This window comes from Rhipicephalus microplus, unplaced genomic scaffold, assembly GCF_043290135.1.
Source record: "Rhipicephalus microplus isolate Deutch F79 unplaced genomic scaffold, USDA_Rmic scaffold_28, whole genome shotgun sequence".
NCBI lineage: Eukaryota > Metazoa > Arthropoda > Arachnida > Ixodida > Ixodidae > Rhipicephalus > Rhipicephalus microplus.
The window spans coordinates 1,220,503-1,241,333 of record NW_027464601.1 but is presented as its reverse complement, the minus strand read 5'-3'; the positions used below and the strand labels follow the sequence as shown (position 1 = coordinate 1,241,333).

The window sequence follows — 20,831 nt, the reverse complement described above, 5'->3', positions numbered from 1 at the left end:
ACTCTTTATGAGCCTGTAAGGCGTCACGTAGCACACGAACGTATTACGAGCTGGCAGCTGGCAGCAGGAACACGCTGTCATCCATCATTGTGTAGCGGACATCCTTGCAAAGAGTGTAGGCAGGATTGTGGGAAAGTTTTCCTAGAGCGACCCAGTTTGCAATGTCACTTGTGACCCTGAAGTGGTAAAAACTCGAAGATTGCTAGCATAAAACCCGTGAGAAACTTTCCCTGGAAAACTTCATTACTACGACATTGTTCACGTTACCTTATGAAAATATTTGAAAATAATACACACCTGTCTTGTGCACATATACATAAATATGCAAAGGAAGGTACGAAAGGTTCATAGACGGCAAGGAACTTTGCTCGAGGGGCCATCAAGTAACAAGCAATAGGCGTCTGTTGATACTGCGGACAACATCTTTCCTTTAATTGACCGCTGATTAAAGGTGCTTCTTTGTTTGGAAGATCAATGAAGGTGAACAGTTTGGCGTGCACGAATGACGTGCTACACAGGACAACACCCTACGAAGAGTGCTAATAAACAACAAATTAAAGTTGCGAGGTGAATATAAATTCTTGAGCAGCCATAGGAGTGCTGCACACCGAAATTGTACTCTGCACATGTGGATGTAAAGGACTAAGGCTAGCCGGACAAACCGCGCGTTTGATCTTTTTAGCAGCGGCCACGTTGTGACAATGAAACGTGATTGCTAGTCAAAAATGCACAGTCTGTAAATTTTATGGTCATTCCAGGAATCGAGGAGCTGTGAATGATCCAAACTTATTGACCACATTCGACTTCAAAATTCAGCCTTCGTTCAATAAAGTTGCTGCTTGGTGAGTTGGTTCTTAATTGGTAGGTAACTAAGGTTACCAACTTTTATACACCAGGGCATGGTAGACACGGACGAGTGCTCATCCGTGTCTCCTGTGTCCTTCTGCGTGACCATAGGTACTTAGTATCTAGGTTTTGGGTCTCAGAACAAAATCAACTGTATAGGTTAATTTTGACTAGCGGGTTAAACTACAAGCCAGCTGAATAGTGCCAAGCCACCTCAACGCAATAAAAATGAAATCACTTACGCCCAATTTTTCGATGCAAGACACTTGGTACGGAGACAGCACCCGTGTTCGCCCCTATTTAAAAGAGAGGTAATTACCATTGTGCAAGCTGTGCATAATGCATCAGGTTAACTTCCTGAAGACGATGCATAAACTTTTCTAAAAGTGTAAGCGTTCAGTAATAGGCACCGAAAAACTGAAACGAAGAATCCAGCATACTACAGAGGGTGTCAAAGCGTAAAATTCATTTAATGCATACCAAGCGCACCATAGCGAACACATTGAATGCGTGGTGTGGTTGCCTGGTGTCATTTTTATTACGTGGTTTGAAAGGCTGTATTCATCTGAGCAGAATTTATAACTTCCTAACAAGTGACAACTTATGATCAAGTGTAGACATGAAGCGGCAGTGTGAGTGCTGTGCAGACGATGATACAGCTCGATAGGACAATATCTGTGTTCACTAGAGTATATGGGACAAATTACAGTGTAGTAGTGACACCATACTGTGTGTCTGCCCCATCTCCACAGACTCGAGGTTGTTGTAGTGCACCAAATGCTTCTGATTACTACGCGTGCGTTCACATCATTTGCTAGTAAACGTTTATTAAATGGTGAAGCTGCTGGCACTATTCTTCACCGTAATACCAATACCTATATCTATAAAACATCATATGGCTGGCGCGCACATTTAAGCTCTTAAAAAGACCTACGAATGCATAGTCGTTCACACACTACACCACTCTTCGAAACATTCCGCTGAAACTGTGTCACTATGTCTTTTGCTAGTAGCGTAAAAATTTAGTTCTAGGTACACACAAATTATTTGTGACCAACAGCACATGTGATAAGTTCCAGAAATGCATTTTCCATCCCGATCAGGAACCCGGAATCAAGTTATCAAATAATCATGTTAAATGTAAAGAAATATATTAGTGGAACACGACAACAAATATTAGGTCATTGCGTGCAAGTTCAGCTTGTATTGCAAAATTAAAACCAAAACTAGCGCACATACGTAGGAAAACTGCAATGAATGGTTTAGAAAACTAAGATGTTGTCTTACAGTCCAAGATTGGTGGCATTTAGGCGCAGTATGTGCGTGGTTCACCTTCATTGCTTTTGAGGTCGATCTATTGCTAGTCCAAAACACCGCTCAGAGGTGAAGATGAAAGCATACGATGAAAAAAAAAAGAATTAACAGGGTCGTTTGCTCGAGACAACATTTTGACAAGTGGACTTGTCTTGTTCAAGGCTAAAACTTATTTTCATAGCTCTGATGCGTATATGTTTCATCCACTTTCCCCCATTTTGAACGAAAGAACAGAGAAGAAGCTGGGATTCTGGAAGAGAGCCACAGTGACGGCTTGTGCGAGTAAACTAAAATATGTATTCCTTGAATAAAAATAAAGAAAAAAACGTGGTGCAATAGTGATTGGGCTTCTTCTTGCACTATGGTTGTCACAAGAAACACAGTTTGAGAGTGGTAGTTTATAAATTTGTTGAAACATGGGTTAGCTTATTGTAGGAGGCCCTATCTACGTTCTGCACAAAAGGCCGCCAAATACCACTGGTCGTGATGGCAGCTACCAATTCAAGGCTATCATCAGACATGCGAAGGACCAAGAAAACGATAGTTCCTCAGTGGCCGAAATCCCGTTTCTGGAAGCAGTAAACATGTTTACACAATAAATAAAATAGAGTACAAAAGCGCTGAAGCGAGAGACGTTGACGTTTTTTATTCTGCATCTTACACTTTAGCACTATATCTGTATTATAGTTTGTTAGAGAGCGTAGTTGAACATGTAGACACTTACAAAACCTTCGCGAGCAACATCTTTCCAGCAGGGCCACACAACCTAGAACAAAAATTGGGGGATGTTTAGGCTTCGCTTTCAAGAGTTGAACGCGATAGCAATATTCTATCTCCAGCGTGTACTCAACCGATTAGTGCGTACTTTCTTTTTTGTTACGTTACTCGACAAGTTTAAAGTGTCAATTACTGCAATGAAATCAATATTCTTGAAATCAGCTAGTGTCAGTGAAGCCTTCGCATATGTCTCCATTATCTGCAATGCGCAGCATGCTTTCAACCACGAGCAACTATGCTAGTCAATTGAGGAGGTTCTTAAATATACACTAGAGGAAACTCTGGCCCTAGTGTTTATGGGAGCTGCAACGCATGGCTCTTCAGCAGGCACGGGTAAGATGGGTAGCCCACGGATTAGTACTCTTCGTACTTCTGGCATCGTTTGTGTTCGCGTGGCATGGAGCTTTTTTGTCGCGAAACGGAAATCAGCAAATGTTCAGCAGTTACTCTTCACATCATAAGCGTTTAGGCTTAACACCTAAAAATGGGTAACGAAGTTTAAAAGAGATAGTTCTTTCCTTCAAAACAAAACCTAAACAAAGGAATAAACAAAGCCACAAGTGTGATTCACCGCTCGAAAGTACGAAGACTAGGCAAATCCATCTACTATCCATCATTCCCATGGTTCCTGGCCAATCGCAGCGCCAGAGTACCCTCTCGTTGATTTTAGGAAACGCTATGGTTGTGGTCAATATTTTCCAGCTTGCCATGCACCAACTACGTGGTTTTAGGGGAATACTCGCTATAACGTGGGCGCATTTTGTAATAGGTGGCTGGCTTAAACCATGAAATTAATATGATAATGAAACGTTATCATGCCCAATGAAAATGTAAGCTCGTACCACGCAATATTTGTATATTAATGCAATAGTACGTGTATTGTGGAGACTGTATACTGAACGTGTGTGTTTGCAAATCGTTAAAGTTAGTTTAGTTGCGTTTCCGAGCAGGCACGCAGCTTTGAGGTAGAACACCTGCTTTCCGCGCAAGTGATCTGAATTGAATCCTCACTCGGGGCCGAAAGATTGTATTACTTGATTTATTTGAATCTTACTCTATTTTGTGGTCAAGGACAAGATGGGAGCTTTTCACTCACAAACAACTACACCCACGCAGACACAGTCGTCAACGCGAGGATTTCTGCAAAACGAGCGCTTCGACGTTATCGCGTTAACAACGACGATGATAAGGAGGGAGGTCATATGTCACGGCCAGCCAATCTTTGTGATTAAAAGCAGTGGAAATGAAAAAAAAAGAAACTGAAAAGACCAGTTTGTAGCACAAAGCTACAAGCAAGCCATTGCGAGTTTCGCAGATAGCGTTTTTGTTATCTCAGAAGCTTCATTTCTTTATAACATCTGTATGAATTGTCTTGTGTTTATGTGCCTAAAACAGGTCGTTGTAAGTTCTCCTTACCATTCCACCCCCGGGCGGTGTTCCGGAAGATTCATATCAAGTAATGGGAGTAAGTGGGGGGCTAATTATCATAACCAGCGTTAGTGGTAACGTGTTACAAGTAACACAGTTACCAATAGCTTGTTACTTTTTCCGTAACTTAGTAACGTACTCGTTACAGTTTTAGAGGTGTAACGGGGTATGTACTCACATTACAGTTTTTCGGTAACGTGTTATGTCATGTTAGTTTTAACTTTTTTATCTTGTAGGTGCCATTTTCCGAGAGCTCACCCCGATTATTTATTTTGTCGCAGCGATGGACAACTGCCCGCCTACAGGTTTTGACAAATAAAGCAAAGATGGAATCAAGTTTTAATTTTTTGTGTGAAAAGTGGGAATAGAAATTCCTGAAGTGCCCCAATTTTACGTAAGTATTGGGGATTGTCACACGGAGTTTGAAGAAAGCTGCGGAATCCTCTATGACGAACTGTGAAGATGCTTTTCACGTAATTGAATTGTAGCAGGTGCATTGCTGGCCCCAGCGCCTTTCCGTGCCCACAAGACAAGCTGCCTCAAATGACAGCCAATGAACTTGTTTACGCCATACCACGTGCTGATTGTCACGCTTTGTGCGAAGGCGAAGCAAAGAACTTTTTCGAAAGCCTTCGGCAATATAAAAGAGACGTCTGCAAGTCCGAGTGACAAAGGAGTGCACTTGTTAAGCATAGTGTGTTGAACGACCAGAGCATCCAGTCGTTCAATTTCGGCATCGTAGGCTTGCAGCCCAACTTATTAGCGGCGTTTTGTGGTATTATGGCCCATCCAGGAGACAGCCAGTAACTAAATCGGTTTACTCACTAGCGACAGAAGCTGCCTACAAGAAATTCTGCACATCATGGAAAATACGCGTGACGCCATGGCGGAAATAAAACCTTTACAACGAATGCAAGTCAGACGCGAAACATCAAATTTTTTCTTGAGAAGAAAGACAAAGCTTCTTTTCTTTTCTTTTCGCTATCGTGGTTGGTTCAGTTTCTCGCCACATTCTGTTTTAACTAAACTGCCTCTGTCCCACAAACACTACGGCTAGCAACAGTTTAAGGCAGGTAATCGGCAGACAAAACCACTGTTAGTCCCCTAACCGCGTTTATCGCAAAGCAGGGGCTTAGGCAGAAGGTTTTTCAGGGGGGAAGGGGGGAGGAGGTCACCTGTTTCAGCTGAAGTAGCGGCCGACAGAAAAGTATGCCATGGCGAAATAAAATTTCGGAGGTGTGGTTAATAGGCCACTCCCTGGCTACTCTGCTGCCAGAAATAGGTTTTTTCTTGATAAACAAAAATTTATAAAATGACATTTTATAGTTGATTGAGTATTTGATATTCCATGCACTCTATAACACTCAGTAGCACGAAAAGGAACCCGGTTTTCTTTTCAATTCCAATTTGCGGAGCGAAATAAATTGAATATATTCCACACGAAAACACTAATTTTATCAGCAGCCGTTTTTGAAAGTTCACACTGATGTAACACACATATGTAACTGTTACAAAGCAGCACCTTGTGTATGGAACATATGCGCAACGAATAGTGAAGGTAAATTGTTTGAAACTTTTAGAGCGAAAAAAACAATTTCTGGGATATATCAAAATATTCGTGATTTTGTACACTTCTTACAAAATAGTCGCTACAACGTTCGTAGGACATATAAGGTTTGTTTTTAAATGTAGTTCTACTACTTTCTCCGCAATGGCCACTACGCTGTTGGTATTTGAACTTCTCAGCCTCCCAAGTTGTTCTTGAACATGCTCATGCAAATGCTCGCAAACTATTGCGGTAATAATAGAGGCTGAAGTGAGCGAGAAATTTTTATACACAAATAGTTTTTTCCGTGAGTAAGCGATAATGTCTCTCCTCAGTGCATCGTCCGAATAAGCCTTTTCTGTGTGCATCGTCAGTGCATCCGCGCTAGCGTTGATGAGGCTCGCGTCATAACTTTTCGTGGCCCGAACTAGACGACAGCAGTGCACCAAGGTACACCTGGCGTCGCAAACATGCAACAACGTGACCCTCCCCCCTCCCTACGAAAAAAAAAAAGAAAAGCGCTATTGCGGGCCTCAGCAATTGCTCGATGGTGCGCGGTGGGTGATTTGAGAGGCCAAGGACCACATGTTTTAATTTCGACGATCTCGACTAGAGAGGCAGTTTGAATTAACGTAAAGCCAATCAGAGCGAATATCTTGAGCGTTCAGTGATGCTTTTCTTGTGGCTAGCGTTGTGATTGAATCTGATATTTTGCATTATATCGCATTTAAAAAAATGGCTTCACCATGTACCACAGAGTTATAAGCGGTTACACGCATAAAGCAACTTTAAGCCACTATAACATTGCTAAGGTGCGCTACACTTGTGCAAATAATACTTGTTAAATGAGCATATTGAATATGAGTCTTTTTTTCGGTAAGAAGTTTTATGTGCAACATAAATTTGAGATATAAATTGTATTATAGCATTCTTTCTGTAATTTTTTCCCACAAAGAAATATTGAATAATTTTTATCATTGTGTAGTAACGGTAGAGGTAAGAGCTGGTGCTTTTTTCAGTAACAGTAACGGTAACGCGTTACCTTTTCTGTAGGTTGCGTAGAGTAGTAACGCATTTCTTTTTGGTTGAAGTACTTTTGGGACGTTAAACCATACATATTAATTAATCCATTTTCGTTGGAGTAACAACGTATTCAGTTACATTTCAGGAGCCGAGCTTCTAAAAGCATGGGCTAAGCGTCATGTCGCAATCGTATGTGGCCACCTTTCGTTAGTTCTTGAACATGCCGTAGGGGGTGGTACTTCTACCCATAACTAAATTCACATACGCTGAAAAATGCTAGTGGTACGACACTAGGAGACGTTACTTCTAGTATGATAAGTAATAAAAATGACAGCATATTCATGAAGTGAATGATGATGAGTGGGACGAAGGGTCCGTCAGTCCTTCAGCGCTTCCGTCCGTCCATTCATTCTTGCTTCTGCCCATCCGAGCATCTGTCCGTATGTCCATCCATTAATCCGTGCGTCCGTCCGTCTATCCATGCGTCCGTTCATTCGTGCATCCGTCCATGCACCCGTCCGTCCATCCTCTCGTGCATTCATCCGTGAGTTTATCTGTGCGTCCGTCCGTCCCTGCGTTCATCCATTCATCCGTCCACCCGTCCACCCGTCCACCATCCGTCCATGCGCCCGTGTGTCCGTTCGTTCGTCCGTTCACTCGTCCGACCTCTCGTGCGTCCGTCCCTACGCTCATTTATGCGTCCGTCCGTTCGTCCGTACGTCCATGGGTCAAACACATAGACAGACAAACAGACGACGGACGGACGTGGACAGTGGATGATTCACGGTTCGCCGATAAAAAGTATGATACGTGCAAGGCGGCAGTGGCTCGCGCTCGAAGACGGAAGTCCGATCTTCGAGCGTACGAGAAAATAGGAATGACGTCACACGGACACTTTGACCATCGCGTGTTCATCGGCGGCGCTATACGCTATGGGGCGTGGTGTGGTGAAGTAAAAGCTGTTTTGGCACACGCGTGCGTTCAGAAGATCAGTGGACGAACAAGGCTGCAGAGCGGCGTGCGCGCAAAGCGGCGGCGGCTCGCGCTTGACGGTATTTTGATGTGCAAGCGCGCATAAAAGAAGAGATGCTCCCTGCTGCGTCGTGTCACCGTAAATGAGCATGCGCGTCTCGGCCCAGTTGATAGTCGCCATTGCTATTTTGTGTGAGGGCACCACTGTTCAGGGACACAAAAGTGCGTTCGAGACAGCGCGTATTACCTCGGCGTTTACGAATCCTCATTTGCTTGTCGTGTGCTTTTACGTGTGATTGTGTGTGTGATAAAGCTTTCTTGTGTTTCCCGTACTTGTCTAGAGTTCTTGGGTGAATGAGTGTGTAGTATTCAGCCTTCCTTTCGATGTGATTCTGTGAAACTGTGGTGCGTCAACTTGTGATTCGAACCCCGTGAAATATGTGAATGGGCAATATTGGAAGTTGCGCCTGAGGTGCGTCGCTAACGAATACTTTTTTCCAAGAGCTATTAGGGCGATAAAGCGTCGGAACACAGGTATTTTCTATGTAAATGCTCCTATACCTCTCCCTGGGAAAGTTCTCTGATTATAAGAAAGCTTTGCCTCGATTGTAATGAAATCCCAATAAACGTGTCAAGCTGGTGGTCCAATAACTTCCCAATTTTGTCACCGGCATTTGCACTTAGCTTAAAAAACTACAAATATATGAATATTTTGTGTCCATTTCATGAAATAAAAAAATTACGGCATATTCATGGGGTGAATGATGATGAATGGGCGAAGCTCCGGAGGGATTCATCGGTAAACTGTGAATCTTCCGTGTAATTCGCCCAGTCGATCATCATGTAAAGACGTGAGAAACGCTGTGTGTGTATATACACAAATCAACTTTTATTTGTTCTTAGACGATGGATGGCTTGCGATGTCCCTTGCCTCGCGCGCTCGCACATCGGGATTCTGTCTGCGAGCGCGCGCTGCTGCCGCCTTGCGCTCTCTCCGCTGTGCAGCCTTATCCATCCGGCGACTCCGAGCGCGCGCCAACAGCGAACGAATTTTATTACAACGCTCCCCCTAGCGTACGTCGCCGCACTAAATCGAACGATTGCCTTCAACCAATGACACGCGCCATATGTGACATCATTCCTATTTTATAAGATCTCGCGTCTTTCATCAACTACAAGTACCGCTTTCTAGTTTATAACATCTTGCATCTTTTCATCATCAGCTACAAGTACCACCATCTAGTAAACACTACAAGAACTAAACGAGAGGTGGCTACATACAGGAGACGGTACCGCCATCTAGTGAACACTGCAAGAACTAAACTAGAGGTGGCTACATACAGGGGACGGTACCGCCATCTAGTGAACACTGCAAGAACTAAACTAGAGGTGGCTACATACAGGCTACAGGGGACGCACAGCCCACGCCCTAAGGAGCTTCGCCCCTAAAAGGAGCATCCAGGCATTTAGGCAGACCATTTCCTATCTTACAAGAGATGGAAGGAGTGAATATGGAGGTGATATTTATGGCAAGCGTGGAACCAAGAGATATGATCATAGAAACATGATATCTGGAACACGAAGGTTTGAGAGTGCAGAGACAAAGAAAAGGTTGAATTTCAGAAGGACGCTTCGGGTCCTTCGGGAATTTAGAACCCTGCGCGCTCCCAAAAAGGTCTCACTTCTACACTCCGCGACCTTGCGGGTGCTCTTCTTCAATGTGCCTGCATCTATTCATGCTTCGTCTAAATGAGAAACTCAAGTATGTTAATGACGATTCGTAAGAATCGGTTTTCTTAATTTTGGGCGAAGCTTTGAAATAATAGATGCGAAGTAGCTTATCGAACTCTAATCCGGTGTAGGGTGTGACCACCGCCACTGCACATGGGCGTTCCCTCCCCTCTGTCTCCTATACTACGCTTAACCTCGATCTCCCAAATCACTGGCGAAGGCAACGGAGGACTTCCTTATAGGTGCGGCGTGCACACAACGACTGCACATCATCCTCTCTCTTTATCTCTATTTTCGTACGCTCTCTTGATCCTACGTGCCTCGTAGAAACGTGCTCCACGTTTCCATGAAACAGAGCGCGTGTACTTTGTTTGTAGCCGTTGATCATAACTATAATAAGAAAAACAAGGGGTTTCATGTTTCTAAAACTACGTTATTGTCAAGTGCTTGGGGCCCGAACAAGGAGACGCAACTGTCAGAAATGGCAGACACAAAGAAGAACGTCTCCAGCTGCTGTGGGTTTTTTGTTTTCGTACCCTTCGTTTGCTGGCTCAGAACTCGTTCACTGTTACTGGCACAGAACACGGAGTTGCAATGTCATTAAGGCAGATGCCACAGTGAGGGGCTCCGAAAATTTTTACCATGTGGTGTCCTTTATTCTGCACTCACATCGCACAGTACACCGGACTCTGCCACTTCACCTCCACCTAAAAGCACCCGCCACATCTGGGATTGGTCCCGTTAACTTCTGGTCACTAGCCGAGCACCCTAGCTACTGATCCACCAAGGCGAACTTGGCCGTTGATAGTCAGTCTTGCGGAGCTCCATGTTTTCATGAGACTGCGCACGTCTGCGTTAATTAGCCCAGAAACATGTTCGATGACTCCGGCATGCACATTGGCAGACTGGCTGTTAAGCTGTGCTATAGTCATGTTGACTGCGGCAGCGTTAGCCAGCTAGAGGTCCTGAATGTTAGGGCACTTGGTTAAGGCGATGTATACAAGTTTGTGGGGGGGGGGGGGGGGGTCGTTCATTATCTTTCTCTTGCTTCGTATCTACACACAATTCCCGTTAGTGGGAGATGGCATAATTTTCTTCTGGAAGTATATAGGGTGTCTCTCCTTTATCTTCTGTAGTTTTTAAGTGACGGACAGATGTTATTCGAGAGGAAGTAAACAAACATAACCATGCCATCCTTCTGGCAGAAGCTTTCATTATTAGTGCGTTACGTGATCACGCATACTGCAAAAAAAGTCACGGAGATGCCCGCATCACACCCACTCTACGAAAAATTTCCGCACCTGAGGCAATCTGCTGACATCTGTGGCTTACTCATTACTGCAAACGATGCCGGGAATAATCAGTAACCAAAAAGGCATTATTTTCATTCTGATGAGAGTCAGTGTCATGTGCATCAGCGAAATTGAGGAGGTGGTTCCGCACTATACAAGCAGTCCCGAAGTATTATAGTCCCACCGTAGCCATAAAGAACCAGGTTCGAGACGCCATTTCGGCGTCATGCAGCAGGCTACTCCCACCTTTGTTTTAATTATAGCGGCCAAGGCCTTGTCCAGCTCAAACTTCGGTGACCACTTAAAGTTTGTCTAAAGAGGTTAGGACAAGGCCCAGGCTCATAGAGACCTGGAACGAGAACTCTTGAGCTATCTTCTCAAAATAATGATTTTTCTACCTTTAGCTCTCCGAACGAATTTCGCGTGATTGTAACAATGCCTTCTCTTGCAAGGAGCTGTGTTCGTACCTGCATGCTTTCACTGTGTAGTACAGAAGAACAGTTGTTCAAGGCTCCACAGAACATAGCGAGGTGCTGAAAAGGAAAAGCGAAAAATTAAAGGTTTCAAAAGCAGTTGTACCCTCTAAACCTGTGCAGAATATGAGTTCTAATGGTAAAGTAAGAAATGTATATCATTTCAGGTATTTGTAATGAAAGTTATGTTCATTACATTGACGCAAGCACGAGCATATTCCTCTTGTTCGGGTGAACAGTTTTTGTTGTCCATTTATAAACAATTAAAATATTACTGCTGCACTGCTACCACGTATTTGCTATGACTGAATTGAAATACAACAGCAAGCAGGATGTTAGAGATTTTCATATGTAGTTTAGGAGACAGGAAACTATCTGTCTGTTATATTTTCTAGGCAACCGGGACATTGGTTGGTACTTAGATATTGTTAGGTGTTGTCCTTCCTTTGTTTCAGGAACATCTCTGCTTCGAAATGTCAAGTGATCTGCTTCTCAAAGTGCTTGCTGGTTTTTTTCAGATTTGTACAAATCAGCTAACATGATCACAGACTAGCTGAAAGGGTTGCGAATTTTGACGACCATGCGCTGTTCTGTGCCAATTACACTTGAATGATGGTTCTTCCCGTGGCTGTACTAAGTAAGGTGTTGCGTAAAATAATCCTATTTTATACTGCCTTAAACTCAAAGAAATATTGGCAGAAAATTTTTACCCCTATTAAGGTCATCAATTACATATGACATGCTTACGATGGCGAATTATCTTCAATACGGCTTAGCTAATTGCCTTCTTTACAAAATATTACAGTTTTAGCATCAGCAAGCTGCAAATCATGAATCGCAGAGTGTCGTAAAATTGCGCAGAATTGAATGGAGAGAGTTAATATTATATACGATTGTTTTCGCGACTTATCCGTGCACGATGACTACATGTGGCCTGTTGTTTTCTACGAAATTACCTTTGCTATCAGCGAACGCGTATTAATCCCGAAACGCATTGAGTTCTTCTTGTAAGCAACTTTCAAAAGATCGTAAGCCGAAAAGCAAAGTCACTATTCGATCAGGCAAACAGACACATTCGAGCAGTGTCGCAAAGGAATCAAGAACATCCCGTCAACAAGTCTAGAGTTTTGCATCGTTGGTTTTCCCGCCTCCTTCAAAAGATGGCACCAGCTGCTTGCAGACGTTCATGCCAGCCTCGCGCGCGCCAGACAAAGCCCGACATTCAACCAAGTCACAATTTTGACACTTGTTCGTGCTCATCATGTGTATACTTGTGCGTTAGTTTCATGCGTCTTTCGTTATGTTTGAGCAGCGCGTCTTGGGTGTCGATCTAAGAGTTGTTTGTCCACGCTCGTGCTGTGTTTGCTCAAAGAGTGCGTGCTCTCTGCATGAGGTGTGCACTGTAAGGTGCGTACTGTACTTTTCGAGCTGCTTGCCAATCTTCCCTTTAAAACTCAGTTTGTTGCAGTTTCATTTATTACTTCGCACTTGACTTGTGGCAAAACAAAGCAAAATAAACGCTCTGCTACTTCGGTGAAGACAAGTTTCACTTTCGTGTAATACTGATTCCTAAAGAGAGGAATCAGTCATTTTGTACCTCTGTGTGTGTGTGTTTAATCAACTGGAGATGGCACTAGCTGTGACTTATCCTAGTGTTCGGCTAGTATCATCTTTAACTAATTTTATTCATAAGCACCACTTTTTGGTTCCGCGAACTTAACGTTACAAGAGAGGCAGCGATATTTAACTCAACTACATGCAATATTTGTGAATGTTTTGATTATTGCATTTTGCATAGGTTAAACAAAGTGCATGATTGACGAGAAATGGTATTCCTGGTAATTAGAAACGAATCAATCAATATACACGCGCATAAATGAATAGTGAAACAGGAACTCGTTTTCCAAACTGCGCCATAGCTCGGCTATCATGTTAGGCATCAACAGTTAATAATGCGTCTAGTGCGAGTCGTATAAGACAGTTTATTGTGAACTACAAGGTATATTGAACATGAATTCATCAACGTTCCTCAAAATGTATACAGCTTCGGACAATTGTTCGTCTTGTGTGAGCAGACAACGCGCGCAATTATTACGCAACCATAAAAAAAATTGAACTTTACTCCATTATTAGGATATCTACTTGACGTACCAAAATCATGATATTATGAGAGGCACGTAATAATGGCCTCCAGAAATTCAGACCATCTGGTGTTTTTGACGTGCCGGGACATTTCACAGTTCTTGTCTTGATCCAAGTAAATACTATAACTGCCACGTGAAAATCAAATCCGCGACGTTCGTGTCGGCATCCGAGCACAAAAGTGACTGTTTCACCGCGCCAACAGCTTTACGTGCTTAAATAACCCTGCGAAGTGGGCTTGGAAGGATTGCACGGGAGCGATAAATTCTTTTATTATCCCGAAATTGTAGACACCACGGTGATACCATGAATTGACGAATGTTATACACTTCCAAAGGTACGCACACAGTGGCCAAAAGCTTGCCGCGGCGGCATCCCACCCATCGTCCGCACCCCTGCGCGGCAAACAGCGGCACGCTTTCCACACTCGTGGCACCACTAGGATATCAAGACAAGAGTGGAAATGTCGAGGCACACGCGGCGCGCATTTATCGTGTCACTAACCCTCCGGGTACAGCATTCTAGAAGGGTACTCCGGGTAAACAATCTTAATTTGGAAGAAAGCAACAACTAAACAGAGAGAGGGGACGGGCGTGGAGAGATGACACCCTTGAGACAAAAATTAGAGAGAAACCAAGCGCTCATTGGTGGTTTGCTTGCGTGCACCAGTGTCAGCGGCAAAAGTAGCGCAGCGAGCGATTTGTTCAGCAGCAGAAACTTACTGACGCTCCGTGGAAGAAAGAGAAAAAAGTGGCGTCTCGCGAGAGGTGAGTGGCACGCGCGAGTGCCGCTTAAGAGTGATTCCGTTATAGTTAATCCAGCGCTTAACAGATATCAAGAACAAAGGGTGCTCACCTGGAGAATGGTGTCCAGATTCGGCAGAGGGGTAATGCAACTTACGAGCTTTATGCAGTTCTCCATAAAGGCGTTTACAGCTCTTCGTACTTCGGCAGAAAACACGGTGGCTATTGCATATGCAAGTACAATAAATATAACATAAAGCGCATCAACTTATACATATAGGAGTTCCAGAATATGAGAAGCAAATATTTCCATCGAAAGCATTCCACTTGATGTGCAATAGGATGGAAAGGCACAGTTAGAATAGCTAAATAAATTGTGAAGATATCAGTCAGTTGTTCATGTGCCTCGTAATTTTTTGTTGTAGTTATTCTAAAAATAGATTTTCATGAATGCGAAAGAATTACTGCGAGAAAAGCTTCGTAGCAGACACTGTCCAGCTCACCATTCTTTTTTAATTTTGGTAGTTTTTAGTGTTCGTAATTTACTGGTCATAAAGATCTGCAAAATCTAAAAAAAGTCCTTGGGTAGTTTTTTATCTTCATCTCTAACTTCGCGATTTTAACAAACGCGGAAATCTCATGTGGAGCAATAATTCAATTGAAGCGCCCCAGCACAGACCTGCAAACCACAACGGTAAGCAGGTGATGGGTGTGAAAATGGGTCCTATTGAGCACAGTCACACCGCAGAGGACAAAAGCAACATTAACTTGCTTACCTACATTTTATTTATTGAGCGTGATTGGTGTGCAGATTGCTTTTAGCAATAAAGTAGTACAAGCATGCCTCAAAAAGGGAAATTGTCTCTGACATAGGCAGCATGAGTCATTGGACAATCAGGCTCGTTTGCAAAACTCTGTGCCCGCTTCACCACATCGCTAAAAAGCTTTTAAGTTTCGCAATGACATAAATTCTTGCTGAACGTCTTCTTTAAGGCTCATAAACTACTCCCTGTTCAATTTTTTGTGGTACTTGCTGTAATGAAAACTTATAGCACAGGCTAAATTAGGATACTGCGATGACTGGTTCATGGATTGAATTGTTGGATTCTTAAGTACACGAGAAAATACGACTAACATTGACGTTTCTGCTAATTATTTTTCAACTCATAATACATAGACATACCATCCCGAGGCTCTGTTTCGCATTCATTTACAATCGCCGTGCATGAAGCGAATAGTCCGAGTACGAACAGCACAGAGAACCCGTTCATTTTTCAATAAACTAAAGCTAGAGAGATACGATCAGTCACAAAGCAAAACTCAGGACTCTTTCTATCCAGAGTTTATCGTAGCACGATATTGATCGTTCCTCGCACGATCTCAATCCATAAATTGTAAGACAGTTTCTAAATAATACTGCTTGCTGTCTCATAAACTTGGTCTAGCTGCCGTTGTTGACACAGTTGCCTAGCAAGTTTGAACAGTGACCTCCGCGTCCTGAAAAAGAGCTCAGCTTCATTGACTCGCCTAATAAATTGAGTATTTCATGTTTGGCAGTGAAAAAAAGTTGAACAGATGTATGTTTTCATTTTATTGCTAACTCCTCGCAAGGGTTTCCAAATCACCACGCCAAGATACGCTAAACTAGTACGCCGTGCCTACACCCGCATTGCATGGAACACTGCACTTTCATGGGACCTATTTGACTGCAATTACAACGTAATAATGAGTTTATTTTGACTGCTACTTTACTGTATTTTACAATAGGAAGTTTGGCCTAAAAAAGCAATATTAGAGCAACAGAAGTTCATATTTATGCTCAATTAGTAAAGCCGCAGGATTGAGCAAAGTAATGGTTAAATACACATTGGTGGGAGCACATTATTCAGTGCCTCTGTTGAGTTTCATCCTACAAGTGCCGATTGCGACAAGCTTGAGCGGGTTCAGAACATGGGCGCAAGGTACGTTATTGGTAGCTATGACAGAAACCATAGCATTACTGCTACAAAGGAAACAATAAAAGCCCCGCCGTGGTGGTCTAGTGGCTAAGGTGCTCGGCTGCTGACCCGCAGGTCGTGGGTTCGAATCACGGCTGCGGCGGCTGCATTTCCGATGGAGACGGAAATGTTGTAGGCCCGTGTACTCAGATTTGGGTTCACGTTGAAGAACCCCAAGTGGTCGAAATTTCCGGAGCCCTCCACTACGGCGTCTCTCATAATCATATGGTGGTTTTGGGACGTTAAACCCCACAAATCTAATCTAATCTAAGGAAACAATAAAATGGGAGCTTCTGGAAAACAAAAAGGCGAGCTTTACGCTCAAAGCTTTTTCACAACATATATCGTGGACACATTGGAATAGATAGTAATCAGTACATTCTTCAGCCTCATTATGTATCAAGACGAAGAGATCATGAGCTCAAGGTTAGAGAATATAGCTACAGCACTAATATTTTTAAAGCACTTTTTCCCCAGAACAGTTTCTAAATGCAATCCATCGTGAACTTACTTACAGCGCAACACCAGAAAAAATAAAGGACAGGAAAGGAGCAAAAATAGAAAGAAAAAAGAAAAAGAAAAAAACGAAACGATGTGTGAATTTTCGTTTAAGGGAGCATGAGTTATCTCTTCAAGGAATCGCGCGACTTCATCTGCCGGAACATTGCAGGTCATGTGGTTGTCGTGCCATTTTTGAGAGAACCATTATCATTTTCAAGCATCCTAACCAGCTTACAAGAGAAATCGCTGAGGCATATCATATAAAGATTAGAGGGAGCCACTGCATTAGTGAACCACCCGTCACACTGCATGAAATAGAGTTAAGTTATTTTGGCCATTCTTGTTTATTGCCATGGGTGTGATAACGCTACCTCGGTGCATCTCGTATTCTGCGCATGTTGTGATGTAGGCTGCCAGTACCTATAAACAACAGTTGTGAGTCAGCGCCGTCTTTTTCTTTCTCTTTTTGCTCCTTCCCTGTCCTGTATTTTTTTCTGGTGTTGCGCTGTAAGTAAGTTCACGGTGGATACTAACCAACTGGTCCAACTTACCGTCTTACTCTAAATGCAATCGTTTGCCTGCTGAAACGGTAAGCTTTCTATATGACAAAACGTTTGCCGCCGCTCTTCGACATCTCATTCTGTCTTCGGCTGCAGTTGCATTTTACACAATATTTGGTTGTTATCACACAATTCTTCTACTCCATCAATATTGTACAGTATCATTTTATTTTTTATCTTTGTCTACGTTGAACGACACTTATGTCATTCATGTGTATTGACAACAATGTATGCCACTATTTATTCATAGTAACCATAATTCTAATTCTGTTTTTTTTGTTTTTCTGCAAATATTCTTGAAATATGCGATGTATAAGTTCTTTAGGACCCCCCCCCCCCCCTCACTGTAATGCCTGAATGACCCTGTTAGTATGAGTGGTAATAAATAAAACTTCAAATCAGCGGAGGTTAGGGGGGGGGGGCGAGAGGTTTCTTGGGTATATTCCAGCCCACAGGTCACATCTACTTGGGGACATCATGTTCTGCCTCACTTAGCCAGATATTCATTTCACGAGTACCTAACTTTTTGTATCCTTCATCTTGCAAACTGGCCAGACCATCAGTGATTGTATTGAACAACACGACATATTCTTAATTCGCGCAAGGTGAACTGCTCATTTACCGAGCATTTGCAGTCAAGAGGTGTTCACATCGGTGTTTAGTGGCATGAATAATTTGTGCAGAAGGATCATGAAGAGCCAAGGTAATGTTTTAGAAGCATTCTGCATAACCACACAAAAAATGACTTCCCGCAGTGATACGTCGTAGTGCTTCATTAAAGAAGAGGTGAATTTTCTTTTTTGCATGGTAGAAACACAATGAATTTTATTGTTCACAATAAAATATGCGTAAGAACCATGTGGATACCCTCAAAAACATTCCTATCATGAGTAAACGTGGTCATACAAAGTTAAATTTGCAATAAAAGACATTTGGCGTAGAATTTCGAGGAATCATTCTCGCGGTCACAATAATTTTAAGGTAAGCCTTGAATTACTGTGGGGAAACATTTTTCAGGTCAACGTTTCTATTAGCAGGCGGAAATAGTTGTAAATGATGAACCACATGTGTTTTGATCCGTGACAGCTAAGGGCCACTTTGAAATTATAGTTCGCATTTTTGCACGCCACTGCAGCGGTGCGGTGAATAAACTTAAGGCGTGCTTTGCCCGCAACAGATGAGAGTGCGGAAAATTTACAACCACTATCTTTTGTTTTTGTTATTTTCACAGTACGAAGGTGCTGGGGACGTTTTCCTGGAGATCCACGCCATGGCCACAGATCGGGAGGTTACCTCAACATTACGAAATTTACCATTGAAATAAGAGACGTCACAGGTGTGCATATCCCAGCAATCGTGCGTGAGGCCTCACTGGTGCGCCGAGATTGTTCATCCGTCTTCGTTAGTTCTTCTTCCACATTTCATAGGATGTCTATTTGCAATAATATGGCTTGAAATGACATAGCTGGTGCGTGTAAACACCGTACAGTAACCATACTTCAAGCACTACGTGACACGTCGAGGAAATAAAGAGAACGAAAAGTACACGACACCCCGTGCTTTATATTGGAAAAATTGCGGCACATTGAGGCCTCCAAGATTTACGTAGGCAGTGTCGACGCTATGAGGCGTCACTGATTTTTACTAAATCATTTATCACTTTTGATACTGTCGACCTAGGTTTTGTAGATATTACAAAGTGCGTAATTTACTTGTTATTTAATCATAAAGAATAAAACTTTAGTTGAAGTACAAATTTATTTACAATATTAGTCAACAACAGCAGAATGCAAAATATTATGGCTTCGTTTTGCAGGGCTAAATAAGAAAATACTCAGACTAAAATTTGTCATACACCATACGAATAACATGCATCTAGTGTATCTTCAAACTGTACCGCAATTCACTTGAGCGAAAAAAATAAACACAAACCACAAGCATGAATTTCGAAATCACCACTTTTTCCTTTATACATGATACGAGAATAGCCAGACTAACGTCGGTGACCGAATGGTCAATATACAAAGTTTTCTAACACTACACTCGCAAAACTGCTGAATTGTGCATACAAATTGTAGCCAGGTATCTGACGAATAAATTAAGGTGAGGAACATTTTTCATCCCTTAATTTTACTCTACACGAAGTGGGAAAGGCAAGCCTGTCCAAGTACTGCCTTTCCTATACTCTACAGGCAAACTCGTGCGAGACCGCGTGAGTTTGCCGCGTCTTTCGCGGCAGCTCGGTCAGCGCCTTGCGTGGTGCTGGACCGAACAGGAGGCGTTGTTAGGCTAATTGGTTCGTAACTTTAGAAGCGCGAAATTGACGAGGACCGGAAGGAACACAGATACGCACGTACGTTCGTACGAAACATCAAGACGAAAAATCGGCAGCCGAAACCACCAAAATTCTTATACGTCAAACATGACTGCATCGCCGAGTTTTTACTGTATTATTCTTTGAAATCTACATACGATGTTTACTCTAGTTGACGCGTTTCTGGTATCAGGTCGGTTCGCAACTTCTCTTCGTTTTCTCCAACGCTTTTTTGCTGCTTATGGTTTGTTTAACTAACAGTTGTGAAAATTATCGCTGTCGGTCTAAATTTAGGTGAGTCATCAGTTTTCGTTTTAATTTTCCTCGCATTTGAATGAGCCGTCAGGTCGCGAAACCTGTCGATTCCGAAGCGCTGCAGCACGTGTAGCAGCACGAGGTCACAGGAAATAAATGTGTCCCTGGGGCCGTGTGGGGTGGTTTTCCGCAAATTAGAGGCGTCAAATGTTAAAAACTGGTTAAACACTTCACTACCGGTAGCCACCATTACACAAGTTTTATAAAATTATCACGAATTTGTCGCATTATGCTTTACAAATCGCAAAAATCTTTTCTCGCACAAGTTTAATACACTCCAGGCAGCATGCATATAGCTTTCAAAGAGGGCTGTTGAATACATCCTACATGGTCCATACAAAAGAAAAAGCAATGAAAATTAGGCCACCTGCTAGGGAATCTCTAACTCTGCTAATCCCATGAATTTATCACTGTCAAAATATTTGTCCTACCCCCTGCCCACTCCCCGCATCACTTTTAATTTTGTCCACATATATTCCCTTTCATTTTGACTCATCTATTTCATAGAGGCAGCCCCTTCTGCTCCAGCACTCCAGTTTTCACTGTTCATCTGGCATTCTTTGAATTTTAGGGGAGGGTTCTGAAATACATACACACAAGAGACAAGGAAATAAGCTTCACTCTTGTGAAAGACAAGTCTGCTTGCCGGAACTTCGGCTCCAGCCCAACCGCTGTTTATGAGTTTTCAACACGATCTTTCATCCCTCTCTTAGTCCTCTGTTCTTTGAGATCTTACCCAAATTTTCAGTGGTGTCGCAGAGAAAACAAATCTTAAAACTTTTTCTTTATGAATAATCGTTCTAATCTTCACGGGATACAAAACTAAACTGCTTGGCGCTTGTAAGACCAAATTCATA

The 20,831-nt window shown here is 42.7% G+C and overlaps 1 protein-coding gene across 1 annotated transcript; it reads right to left on the bottom strand.

Moving 5' to 3' along the window:
- Positions 1-43: 43 nt before the first annotated feature.
- Positions 44-14,504, bottom strand: LOC142786678 (uncharacterized). The gene is made up of 5 exons (XM_075884297.1): positions 14,400-14,504; positions 11,397-11,462; positions 2,885-2,926; positions 1,089-1,142; positions 44-202 (listed from the first exon to the last, which is right to left on the bottom strand). Exons 1-5 carry the CDS (start codon positions 14,463-14,465, stop codon positions 44-46), a joined length of 387 nt encoding a protein of 128 aa, XP_075740412.1. The 5' UTR covers positions 14,466-14,504.
- Positions 14,505-20,831: the final 6,327 nt, after the last annotated feature.

Bases quoted from the DNA above. Each gene is read 5' to 3' on its own strand.
- LOC142786678 (XM_075884297.1), bottom strand. From the start codon at position 14,465: ATGGAGAACTGCATAAAGCTCGTAAGTTGCATTACCCCTCTGCCGAAT. The intron at 1,143-2,884 runs GTAAGTGTCTAC...TCTTTTAAATAG, and splicing joins ATGTTGCTCGCGAAGGTTTT to GGGCGAACACGGGTGCTGTC. The intron at 203-1,088 runs GTAAGTGATTTC...GTTTTATGCTAG, and splicing joins CTTGCATCGAAAAATTGGGC to CAATCTTCGAGTTTTTACCA.